Raw genomic sequence first — 14,177 nt, forward strand, 5'->3', positions numbered from 1 at the left:
AAAAAATACGAATAAACCTGGCGACGAAAGGAAAAGAAGGATCAAGAAGGTTGCAGAAAAAAGGAAAATAAGAAACGAAGAAATGTGGCAAAAAACCTAGAAAAATATACAGATCTAAAACATTGCAGGGAAGGGAACAAAATTTATACAAAAAAAAAATACAAATAAACCTGTCGAGCAAAGGAAAAGAATGATCTAGAAGGTTGTAGAAAGAAGGAAAATAGGAAACGAAGAAATGTGGCCAAAAACCTAGAAAAATATACAAATATAAAACATTGCAGGGAGGAAAATTTTTTTTTGACAAATATAGATCCAGAGACAAAAAAAAAAAACAAACGTAAATCTAGAAAATAATAAAAATGAACGAACCCAAAAAATAAACCTATTCCTCTTCAATCTAGCTACGGAAAAATAAAAACAAAAGTAGATCTAGAAAAGGAAGAAAAATTCTAAAAATTCGGCAAAATAAGGAACACGGCAAACAAAGAAATGTGGCCAAATTTTTAGAAAAATAAGTAGATCTAAAAGGTTGCAAGAAGGAAAAAAACCAAAGGAAGAAAATAGATTCAGGAGGAAAAAAAATCCCATTCTCAGTAAAAAAAAAGGGCGTTGAATATTACAGGAGCAAATCAACAGGAAACATAAACGGCAACAGGAAGAAATAATGAAAAAATGACCGAAATCAACAAACAAAAAAAGAAAAATGCCAGATCTAAAAGGTTACGGAAGGGAAAAGAAGAAAAGGGGGAAAATAGATCCAAAAAAAAAAACCCCCCAATCTCAGTAAAAAAAATGGAAGCTCAAGATTACAGAAACAAATCAACGGAAAACATAAATGGCAACAGAAAGACATAACAAAAAGATGAGCGAAATCAACAAACGAAAAAGGGGGATAAAAAAACCCTGGCTCAGTTTCAGAGAAGAAGAATCCAGAAAACAACGGAAGGAAGCAGATGAAGGAGAGAGAAAGACGGAACCAAAAAAGAGTGAAAGAAAGTGAATAAAAGCAAAACAAACGAAATAAGCAAAAGATTCAGTAAATGACCAAAATGGTCACAACAAATAAACGGGCAGGAAACTGGAAAGGAAGGCAATATCGTAATTTTACAAACGGGACATAACAGTAATTAAAATTTCAATAGAACAAAAAAACAGGGTTAAAACGGGAAAGACACTGTTCATTGCACTATAGCATGAATAGTGAATCCCGCCCTCTCTTTTAGTATATGTATAATTTGTGGCCTACAGTAGAGATGTAAGTTTTGATCGGACTAGGCCGGTTTGAGACTCATTATCATTAGTTTGAGTTCACTTCAGTCCGGTTTTAAATTTTTTGGTTTAGAGTCAGACTGGATCGATTCTCTCTCTTTTAGGGTCAGCCTGGCTCGACTCAAATATCATTTTTTTTTAAAAAAAATTTAAGTACCTTATAAAATTTTAGGCCGAGTCAGGTCAACCCTAAACTTTTAGAGCTTAGGACTAGTCTAGTTCGACTCTCTCTCTTTTAGGGCGGGTCAGGCCCAAAATTATCCCGGCCTAGCAGCCCAAACTTACACGTTTACTCTATAGTCCCCCAGTTTGAAAGTGAGGGACAAATCCCTCATGTGCCTTCGTAATGGGCTCATATGCCATCGTAACTGGCTAAGGACCTAACATAATTCTCTTATATTGAGCCGTAACAGTTACTATTTTGAAAATCATAAGTCGTTTTAAACATATCGTAATAAACGACTGTCATGTATATCTATGATGAATAATAATATCAAAATATTAAAAGATACATCAATAAATGACTGTCATTTTTACTATTAATATTAGTCATTCCATCATCACTTACTGTTTTTTTTAAACCTGAATAATATTGTCAAGAAGAATTACATCTATCACGTTCTTTTTCTGATAGGCTTATCCGATCATGCATGAACGTTTGTCTGGAGCATGCATGACAGTGTTCTATTTGCTATATGCCTAAAAATGACTTATGGTTCACAAAATAAAATTGATACAACTAAATACAAGAGAATTATGTCAATCATTTAACCAGTTACGTTAATCTTTCAACCGATTATGATGGGGAAAATTCTCCCATAAAGTGGTAAGGAACCACGGAAAAGACTTATTTAAAGATTTGCATTAATCCCCCCCTCCCTAAATTTCATATTAATTTCTATCTTTTAAAACATCACAAACTTAACGTATTTTAACTTTTTTAGATAAGGAAAAAAATAGCAGATTTTAGAGAGGGGATTAAAATTTATAGCATATTTTGTTAGAGGGGAAAATGAATAGCAGATTTTAATAAACTTTTAAAATACCACTTTTACCCCTCTGCCATTTCTCTATCCAATGGAATATCTCGTTGGTGCCAAAGAAGAAGACCTGAAATCTCACGAGTCACATGGAGGAGAGGAAAAGATCACGACGTCTTTGCAGCCCTCTCTCTCTCTCCTCGATGGAATATCTCCCCATCACTGAAGACAGCCATAAATCGCTATCACTGAGAAGAAAGAAACACATAATATCTTGGTTGTGAGAGAGTGAGAGAGAGAGAGAGAGAACTATGCTCAGGAGAGACATAGAGAGAAGTGTGGTTGTGACAAACACTAGTACAAAGATAACATTTAATGACGATTTTTAATTGTCATTAAAAGATATGACGACGTTTAGGCTAACTCAACTCATTATGGTTGCCCTTCATTTTTTATTATGAAAAAGTTCAAATGTATCTTCCTCATCAAAAGCGCTATCATCGCCGAATAAATATCGTGCAGTATTTTATTCTTCCTCAAATCAATTACGTCCTAACATGTTTCTAAGGGTCAACTGGTTTCCAAATCAAATTCGAATGCGGAAGCGTGGAAACACAGATTAAGTCTGAACAAAAAATTTTATAAAACTTTTGAGAATGTTATAGAGTATATTAATTTACACAATAATAAATTAATCATATTAATTTATAAAGATAAATACCTAGCGAACGATTAGGTAGATAACTTGAGGTCTTTGACTACGAACAGTCCAAACTCCAAGCTTTTTCAGAAAATCTGAATCTTTCTCGTCTAGTCCTTGAAATCTACAAGACATAGAGTGTGGGCTCTAATATGGAACTATCATATTATGATCCCTTGTTATTTCTATTTCACCAGTATCAACGCATGTATGTGATGAAACTGGGAATTGGAAGAACTTTTTTTCTCTTTTTCTCTCTGGTTGCACGGCTGTCACTAGAATGTTACACGCTTTTAAACATAATGTTACACTCTCGTAAGCGCTATGTTATACGCCAATCTCCTAGGGGAAGAGAGAAAAAAATTGTGTTCTCCAATTTTTTATTGTCTCCTATTTATAAAACACTAGGAAGACCCATTTGCTTTAACTTGAAGACAAAGCAATAGAAAATTGGTTATTTTAAATCTCATATAAAATACAATTTCTCATTTAATTTTAGAAATAAAACTCTCCCTTCCCTATTACTACATGGTCGGCCACACCATAGGGAGACTTCCATGTGGTTGGCACAAATTTACAAGCAGGAGAGAGAAAAATTCATTCTTAATCTAGTTTTTAATTTTAGCTCAAATTCAAATCTAATTAAAGTCAAACTTTACTTTTCTTTTTGAATTTGATTGTAAAACTTGTCAAACAAATAAACCATATATCTTAGAGAACAAGCAACTGAATCTCAATAGGATTCTCCCTGTGCCACACGCCCCATGCACCTCCTTGTGCCTGAGCGTGTGGCCTCATGTAGTTTCACCATAGTGTGTTCCAAAATTAATTTAATTAAATAATCTCATTATTTATTTTGAGTGATATTAAATCACAATAACTCACCTTGTCTTGCAACAAGGATGACGCAGAAACTCATGGACTTATAATTCTGAGCTCCAATAAAATTAATAATTAATTAAACTCTTTAATTAATTAATTAATTCTATTAATTCTAAAAGTTACTCCACTAAAAACTTAGAATTGCACTCTCGAAATTAAAGACATAATTTACTTCTAAGAACTTAAAGTGCCCATTTTAGTCACTACATATATATTAATCCTCCATAAATAATTCATAATTAGAGCTAGGTAAAATTCGTTAACATTTTTATCTTTGAGTACCATTAATTTTCTAATGAATAGTATATTCATAAAACACATTCATGAATACTAACTCGTTACTTATTCAAGTACCGAATCAATACTCAAGGAAATTATTTTATCTACTTCTTCAAAGAAGAAGGAATGGATTTCATCTCGTATATTAGCATTCTCGGCTATTCATCTCATCATGTTTCCAAGATACAATGAATAGGATTTAGGATCTCGAAATCCGTACCGAGTAAGACACAAAATACGAATTCATAAATAGGAGTTTGTTAATAACTTAAGATTATAATCATTTTATATATGACTATCGGTAGACTCAATTAGAATTTCTATACTTAATGGAAATGATTAAAAATTCATATTATGTATATGTCTCAGTCTTACATAATCTCATTATATAAAATACATTCATTTAATATCTCTCTATATTAACGATGCGGATAAGCTCGTTTCATTCTTAATGAAAATGACATGTATTAATAATTTTTTAATTGAAGATTCTTAACTTTAATTAAATTCATTACAGACTAATTTCGATTATTATCCTTAAATATTATCCATCAAATATTATTTGATTTTTTTGATTTCAACTATGCCAAAAAGGTTTAAGATTTTATTCACATAAGTCTTAAAATAATTTTCATGAAAATATTATTAATGTTGGATTTAGTGTTGGGACTTTGGACGGACCGCTCGCGACTGCCCGAAAATACTTAGTTTTTGCCCGAAGCCCGACCCGACCTGCCCGAAAATTTTAGGCCGCCCGCCCGAACTCGAGAAGGCCCGTGAATGGGCTGCGAGCTTGTATTTGACTACCCGAGCCCGGCCGGGCAGCCCTACCCGCTCGAAATGCCTGATTTTTTTTTATATTTTTTAATTTTTATAATTATTAAGTTATTTTGTATTAAAATTATATAAAAACTAAAATAAACATTCAATAGACATTGCTAACACAATTTAATAAATTAAATTTGTATATTAATTTTTAAATTCATAATTCATGATTGCCTCGTTAAAAACGTTACAAAGAAAAACCCAATTGGGATAAAAACTTGCTAAGGAAAAAAGAGTGCAATCATTTTGTGACGAATTATAAATTTTATAAACTTACAAAGTTATACAATTACAATGTCAAAAGTAAATACATAATTACAAATTACAAATTTAAAATTTAATTTGAAGCTAAAGGATCGTCTTTAAAATAAAATGTTAATCTATTAAATTCATCGATTCATTCTTGACTTGCCGGCGAAATTGTATCCTGTAGACGTTGATCAACACGATCCAAATCCTTAATGCAGACCAAGGCTTCAACAATGTCCCTTTGCAATGTATTCTAGCGTTCCTCAAGTATTCGTCCTGTCATACTGAAGGCTTGTTCGGATGAAATAATGAAGACTTGGATCGAAAAGATAATTCCTCAAGTATTCATCCTGTCGTACTGAAGGCTTGTTCGGATGAAATAATGAAGACTTGGATCGAAAAGATATCCATTGTCAATCAAGTTATGATTGGCTAAGTTAATGCCCGTGCCCTCCACCATTGAACTAAGTCAAACAATTCTCTAGTACCGTCGACTACTAAGCTTTCACTGAGGTACGCCATATGCTCGTTGAAGTTGTCACCGACGCTGCCACCTGTTGATGAAGATCCACTCCCAGCTTCTGTTTGAGTTGTCTTCTTCTTCTTATTCAACCCGAAAACATTCAAGAATGAATGCGGGATTTCATCTTGTTGTTGCGGTTCTTATACTCTAGAGTTTGTACTTCTAAACCTATTCTCATATTTACTATAGATCGAATATATTTTTGCCTTTATTATTAGAAATTGGTCCAAACAATTGATGCCTAAAAATTCACCTAAATTTTCTAAACCGTCTAATTTTAATCTATGATCAAAAATAGTGCCTAAACCATATAACAAAGGCAACTTAGACCAATATTTTTAAATTTCCTTTCCATAGAATGGATAGGAACTCCTAAGATTGGGTCCTCCTTATATTCGCTAAATAAAATACTAATGGGATGCTTGGTTGGAGGATTCAAACCATGATTTGAATCATGGTTCATGATTCGCTACAGTATTTTCTCTCATAAAAAATACACGTAAATCAAAAATAGTTCTAATCATATTATTCTAATCCATGAACCAAACGTAGCCTAATTCTTAAAAGTTCACCTAAAGCTAAAGGAGATGTTGGTTACTACCTTAAATCCATGCAAGACTATCTCTAATTCTTTTAATGTGAGTACCCATTTCTTTTAAACCGGAATTAACTATTAAATTAATTACATGACATGCACAACATTAGTGGAAAATAGTACCGTCACCGAATAAACTTAAATCATTTTCAAATAACTCAATTGCTTTTGTATTTGCACTAGCATTATCTAATGTTATAGTCATTACTTTATCTCTTAATCTAAATTCATCAATTACATTGAAAATTGTATTATATATTAAAGTCGCGTTATGTGATCCTAGAACACATTTAAAACCTAATATTCTCTTATCTAAATCAAATTCTTTAAAGTAATGTCTAGTTATAGCTAAATAATCTTTATTGGCAACGGCATACCAAATATATGCCGTTAACGCAACGCACCCGCTAGTCGAGTATAAAAGGTTTATTAATGCTTCTTTTTCTTTTTTAAATAATTTTAATAAATCTTTCCTAAGAGTAGTTTTTGAAGTGAACTGTGCATTAGGATTATGTACAACCTTAATATATCGTTGCCAATTAGGATGCTCTATAAAACTAAGTGGTTAATCTAATGCAGTTATCATTCGCGCAACTTCCATACGATCTACTTGCGGATCGTATTTCCAAGTGGTTAGACCACTGGTTGCTCGATCAAAAAATAATTGTGTTTGATGGAGTTCAGGTCCGCCGGACTGGCTAAGCTTTTGAAGACACTTTTCGGAGTGTCTTCTCAAGTGTGTGGTACTGTGAATAGTGTCATCTTGTGATTTAGATAAACAATATTTACACTGACCTATATGTTTAGTGTTACCTTTATTGTCGATCTCCCTAATTGTGTCGAAGTGATCCCAAACTGTCGAGGTGCGCTTGCATTTTCTCCTGGAGGTTGCAACACTTGCAGACGCAGTCGTACTTGTACTCGCCGCTTCTCCACGCCCACCACTATTGCGATCACGACCTCCAATATGCCCACCAGGGCTCGGATTATTTGATTCTTGCGTAACAAATTCATGAGTGAGAAATTGTCATTCTTCCATGTTGTGTTGGGTATCAACGGGAATACCACTATAACCAAAAGAATCCATTATAAAAAAATAAGAGCGATTTGAGAGAGAGAGCTTTAGGATAATGTGATAGTTTTTAGAAAAATTGTGAGAGAGATTTGAGAGATTGAGAGAGATTAAGAGAAATTGAGAGAGATTGAGAGAAATTGATAGGGATTGAAAGAGTTTGAGTGAGAAAAATGTGCGGGGGATGGGGGTATTTATAGGGAAATTTTTAGGTTAAAAAATTAATTTTTTGCCCCAAATTCGGATCCAATGGCTACTTTTGTTTTCGGCGGGTCGGGTTCGGGCAGAAATTCAGGCACCAATCAAAAAACTAGCTGTTGGGGCCGGGCTTTTCGGGCTTCGGGTTGGGTTGGGCTCCAACGGTTGAAATTTTGTCCGTTGGTCGGGTTTTTAGGCCTCGGGCAAATCGGGCCAGGCCAAAAAAATTCCGGCGGACGGCGACAACACGGCGGCGGGCTCCGGCATGGTGTCCATTTTCGGGTTGTCTGAGCCTGAGCTCAAAAATTTATTGTTGGACAGGTCAGTAGTTGGGTCTGCCTGCCGAGCCTGAAAAATTCAGGCATCGAGCCGGTCCGCCGGCCCAAAGTTCCAATAGTAGTTGAATTTGGATGGAATTTAGAGAGAAAAATAGAAATAAGGAGGGAAATAGAACTAAGATAAAAAAGAAATAGCCCAAGGTAGATAAAAATAGATGAAAGAACTCAAAAGAAAGAAATTAAAAGTCAATACTCATGAGTCATCATACTCTCCGAATTGGAAATACAATCACCAAGTTATTTGTACAAATCTAGAACTAATAAGATAAACTCAACTAAATAATTTAAATATTATAAATAATATTAGAGATAAATAAAAGTATAAATTTAAAATTAAATGCTAACGATAAAATATATCCTAAAAATAATTATAAAATTAAAATCAAAATATAAACTTGAAATTCGTCATCATTTTTGTCCAAGTTAAAGAAAGTCGACTCTAATGAGTTTTAAACTGGTGTCGTGAAGAGGGTTCTTCTATTTTCAGGAGTCCTTGAAATTCACGAAATTTATCACTTAATTATGCTGCCATTTTAAGGAGTTAACTGAGTCGATCCTCTATTTAGCTAAGTTGGTCAAATTATTAATTCGCCTGGAAGCCTCTAAAGAGAAAGTTCCCAATCTTTATAAGGTAATGCAATGTGTGTTTCTTTCTTATAAACTCATCTATGTGGGATTACTAAAGGAGCCACAAAACCATAAATTTCTACCTTTTATGAATTTGTGTGACCTATAATCATATTGTAAAGTGAATATTGCTTCATCCATATACATGCAAAATTAGAGGTCACATATACGAAGGTGCTCAAGCTAAAAATTGGTCAAGATGAATGATGCAATCACTAAACTAAGATGATTTCCCTCTACACTCAACGTCATACCCTCATGAAAAATGAAAAGACATGAAAACATGTTTTATACGGTTTACCATGTCTTAAAATTTTTAAATGAAGACCTGTCGGAAATCGCCGGTTGGGTTTTTCCAACAAAGAAAGAAATGGGAGGATTGAAAGAATCCAAAACATTCTTTCGACCTCTATTGCTAAGCCGGCTCATATTGTTTCTGCAACGCTTTTCTGCCCCCTCTTCACCTTGGACATGGATGAGACTTTAGAATGTATGCTAACCGACTCCCAAGTTATTTTTCAAAGCTGAACAGACACTACCTCGTACCGCAGGTTTTTTTTTTTTTTTTTTTTTTTTTTTTTTTTTTTTTTTTAAAGGTTCGGTGAAGTATGCCTTGACTTTGTAGTTTTGCAAAGAAACTGACGAGTCATATATATCGGGCCAAGACTGTACAATTCAAGTGTGGATTAAGGCTTCTTGTTGTTGTAGTAGACGTTTTTCTATCCTTCAAGTTCAAGGCCTTTCTATTGCTTGGTAGAGATGTGTAGAGAGAGATACGAGTAAGAAAAAACGACATGCAAGCAGTGGGCCTCAACCTCGTTTTTATGCAGATGAATAACAAAAATATCAAGTTCGATCTTCACCCACAATCCAAGATTGATTTTTATTTTGTTTTAGTTTATTTGCCATGACAATCCAAGATCGAATTTGCGTGCGAAAGTGCAAAGCCACTAAATGAGAGAAAACTATGCTTCAAGTTCTTCAGAGCAAAGAATCAGTCGTGTATACATTCTTCCTATTACAACTGAATTTCTTAACAAGTATCATTACCCATTAATCTCAACAAGTCAGAGAGATTTCTCCAAAAAGACAACACATTCTAAGAAACATTAATTAGGCTATAAGCTACATCATCTCCCTTGGAGGGGCTAATAGGCCAACTTATCCTCCAGTTGCAATCTAAAAATGTTTCTGCCATTCTTTTTTCTGCAATCAACAATGTGCTCGTATCTGCATAGTCCTCATCAACCGTGGCGTGCACAAGCTGCAATGATAGGCGGTAGCTGGATTGCTCATTCCCATTGGTACGTAATCTATCAATCAAAAAAGCTAATTCCAGTATATTAACAAAGTCACCCTGAGAACTTGGCAATAACTAAGCTCACGGCCGTAAAAACAACATAGAGACCAACAAGACAGAATCCCCAGAACCTAGGCACCCGGAATCTGTTCCATGTAATCACCAACAAAGACCCCATCAGGCTCAGAAGCAAGAATACGAATGCAATCACAATCCCGACATGGAAATGCAGTTCATAAGCTTTAGGGTAAAGGTTGGTTGTCTGTATCACCAAAGCTGAGCCGAGCCCAACGAGCATGTTAAACATTGGCCCAGCAAAGCACCCAGCCATGGCCATCTCTGGGTGGCCAGCCTTAGCAACTGCAACATCAGCTACGAGATCACCCACTGAATTCCCCCATGCGAGAACAGTAAGCCCAAGAAGTGAAGGTGGCAACTTGAGAAGGGACCCTAGAGTTGCAAGGCAGTTGAGCAGTTCTCCAGCAACAGTTGATATCCAGAAAACACTCATCACAAACGCTACGAGCACAACAGGCATTTGTTCTGTTTTGGGCGGTTCTTTTTCCGTTATGTAGTGGAGAAGAGCAAGGGAGGAGCTTGCAAAGAGTACAACAAGCCAAAGCGGGAAATGGGTGTGTGGAAGGAGGAAATAAATCGGATGATCAAACGGAATGAATGAGTTGCCAGCATAGAGAAGTGCCACAGGGCAAAGAGCAATATTGGCTGATGTATAGAATCTGCTCCACTCGGAAGGCGCAGTACGGGGAATTGTGAGCTTCAAAAGAACAGAGAAAGGTAGCTCCCAAGCTTTTGATATCTACATACAAAACAAAGAGTGCAAATTACTAAAACTTTATAGCAAAGGAGAGTAACTAAGATTTATTATAGCATAAAGAAAAAAACACTTCCACTCTTTCTCCAATATCTCATCATCCCAAGAAGGATAAGAGATATGAGGAGCAGGTGGGTGGGGATAGTTAGTTGGGAAGATGATATGTGACCGTCTAACCAGGAAGCTATCTTTATTACTATACTATGTGTGTTCGAACGAACAATATATTTTTGCCTACTACTCCAGCTTCTTCCATTTCTCATATTCAGCTTAATCCCTTTTTTTTTTCCCTTTTTGCTTAACATATTCAGCGCAATCCTTTCACTTCTCATATCAATAAAGTTACCATCTACCCAACTCCTACACAGTACACACAAGACAATCATTTGGCTTTCGAGCCGTGCTTGTTCACCTAAAACACACACATTTCTATTAGCATTGACAATAAAATTCAAAATTCAAAATTTAATTTCTTCCTCTCCAACTATTCTCTGTACCAAAGTTCAAACTTCCAGGAATTCCAAGCTTCAAACTCCTTGAACATCAAGCTTTTCCAGATCAAAGCAAGAAGAATTCACCACAACTCGACCCAACCATGGGGCATAATCCGTAACACCAAAGTGCATCACAAGTGACAACTACACTTGCTATATGATAACAATAGTATTGTCTCCTTGAAAGGAAATTATTGCTAATTACATGCAAGAAGGAAAAGGCCTTAGTAACCATTTGCTCCAATTTGGATAACTTTTCATAAAATATCACCCCAACGTGAATAATGCAAAGTGCTTTAGTACATAGCAAGCCAATTCCACGCAACACTGAAAGCAAACTAGGGACCAATAAATAATCAGCAAGCAGGGAAGTCATTCTTTATAATAATAATCATCAATACTCCTACATTTCATTACTCATATATAAAGTAGAACTTGTCCCTCTTAAGTATCTATATGATACACAGAGAAACAGAATTCAGAAAGATCTAATTGCACAAAAACAACAGTTACACAATCCTTAAACTATCATGCATATTCCAAATTATCAACAACAAGAACATGAATATTAATTTGTTCTAACCATCAAATTATCCCAAATTATGTTCTATATTCTAACTTAGAACATAAACATCCCGAATTATCAACAAAACAAATATAATTTGGATATGTTCTAACAATCAAATTATACCAAATTATGTTCTACCTTCTAACTTAGAACATAATTAACACCCCGAATTATCAACAAAAAGATTAAAAAACACAATTTTGATATGAAACATACCATTCCCAGAACTCGCCGGAATCCAAAACTCGGTTTTTCCGCCTCGGAATCCCCGAAACCCTCTCCGATCTCACAATCCGGCGTCGCCACGGGCGTCAGATTCCTCGGAAAATCGACCTCCCCGCTCTTCTCTCTCTCCTCGGCGCCGACCGTCCCCAAATCCATCCAAAACACGAACCCTACAAAGAACAAGTAGAAGGCGACGAAGCCGACGGCCTGCCAGAGGAAAATCTCGGCGCTGAGGTAGACGTAGAAGAGGAAGAGCGCGGCGATCAGGAAGAACGAGACGTCTCTGACGAAGGTGGCCGGATTGAGGGCGAACGGCGCGGCGTGGATCGCTACGAATCCGACGACGAAGGCAGAGACGAACGTACCGGCGGAGAGGATGGCGCCGATCCCCGTCCTGTAGTTGCCGCGGCGGACGGCGGTGAGGGAGGCGAAGACGTCGGGGGCGCCGTTGCCGAGGGCAAGGAGCGTGACGGCGGCCATGCTGGGGGAGAGATTAAGGAGGGAGGAGAGCTTGGTGGTGACGAGGCAGAAGTGGTCCTGGGCGGTCTTGATGAGGAGGTAGAAGTAGAGGAGGAGGAGGAGAGAGAGTAGAGGGATTGAGAGGAACAATGGTGTGGAGCTGAGGCCGCCATAGCCACCGCCGCCGCCATTGTTGGAGGTTGGTGGTGGTTCTTCGAGGAGGAATCTGTGAGTGTGAGGGGCTAGGGGAAGAGGAAGGAGAGGGTTTTGAGGAGAGAGAAGGAAGAAGAAGAGGAGAGTGGAGAGGAGAGAGAGGGAAGTGGAGAGGAGAGAGAGGGCCATGCCATTACAGAACCAACCTCCTCTTCTTTCCTACGTGTTCTCTCTCTCGCTCTGTCTCTCGCTCTACAACACTCTAATAATGTCAGTGGTTTTTTTTTTTTTTTTTTTTTTTACAATCTCCCTTTTAATATATTTCTTCAAATGTGTGTTTGGACTCGTAAATTCATAAATTCATAGGTGAATGGATTAGAATATGAGATTAAAATTATTTTTAATTTATGTGTATCTTTTTAAAAAAAATATATTATAATAAATTATAAATTATGATTTAAATGGAATATATTTCTTCAAATGTGTGTTTGGACTCGTAAATTCATAAATTCATAGGTGAATGGATTAGAATATGAGATTAAAATTATTTTTAATTTATGTGTATCTTTTTAAAAAAAATATATTATAATAAATTATAAATTATGATTTAAATGGATCGTTGTCTGGCTTCTCTCTCTACTTCGTTTTGTTTTTGTTTGGGATCCATTACCTACTGTTCTGTCAAGTGCCATTTGCCAATTATTATTGAACGCGTAGCAGATTTCACTATTTCATGCTTTTCTAAAACCATAATTAGGAAAGCAAAAAGAAGCTTCATAGAATTCCACGGTAGCATCGCACTTTCTTTCTATCATTTTTTATATTTATTTTTTAACATTTAAATTTAAATTTTTAATTTAAATTTAGATGTGAGAATTTTTTAAAATTTTTAATTATAATAAAAAAAATTAAATATGATATTTTTTAAAAAAATTTTAATTGTAAAAATTTAAAATTAAAAACTAAATTCGTTTTGAAGAGAAACAAAACTTAAAGGATGCAGTGGTGGAATTGAAAATACATCGTGTCATCAACTTAATTCATGTTTGGTCATCAACTTAATTATAGTATACATTTTGTTTGGTATTACTTCGTCCTACTATAATTCATGTGCAAAGGGTTTTCATACTTAAAAGTTACTAGAAATATAATCTAATAACCTAAAATTCATCTTTTAATGACGTTTGATTCATAGATTTAAAATCATGATTCAGAATCATTCTTGATTTACGTGTATTTTTTATAAGAAAAAATATTATAGCGAATCACGAATCATAATTCAAATCATAACATGAATATACTAACTAAACGCACCCTAAGCTTTCAATTCCTTTCTCCATACTCTAAACCATTCGGCCAAGGTAAGAAAAAGAAAATGAAAACTGAAATCTCACCTTAGAATAGAAGAATGAAAAACAAACTCCGGAATCACTAATCCTCAGTAGTTCGATCGATTCTCGCTTAAAACTTACTTTTCTTCACTTTTAGTAATTTTTTTATTCTTCTCTCTCTTGGATGAACTCTCACGGGTTCTTGACATGAAATATGACCATTTCATTGTGTTTTTTCACTAATAAACTGACCTTCCCAAAAGCAAGGGTTCAAGTTG

General features: G+C 35.4%; 1 protein-coding gene across 1 annotated transcript; it reads right to left on the reverse strand.

The window, feature by feature from the left end:
* Positions 1–9,330: 9,330 nt before the first annotated feature.
* On the reverse strand, positions 9,331–12,863 carry LOC21385554 (cation/calcium exchanger 5). The gene is made up of 2 exons (XM_024171190.1): positions 11,948–12,863; positions 9,331–10,654 (listed from the first exon to the last, which is right to left on the reverse strand). The coding sequence occupies exons 1-2, from the start codon at positions 12,755–12,757 to the stop codon at positions 9,890–9,892; spliced, it is 1,575 nt and encodes a 524-aa protein (XP_024026958.1). The 5' UTR covers positions 12,758–12,863; the 3' UTR covers positions 9,331–9,889.
* Positions 12,864–14,177: the final 1,314 nt, after the last annotated feature.

Source organism: Morus notabilis, unplaced genomic scaffold, assembly GCF_000414095.1.
Source record: "Morus notabilis unplaced genomic scaffold, ASM41409v2 Scaffold1929, whole genome shotgun sequence".
NCBI classification, from domain to species: Eukaryota; Viridiplantae; Streptophyta; class Magnoliopsida; order Rosales; family Moraceae; genus Morus; species Morus notabilis.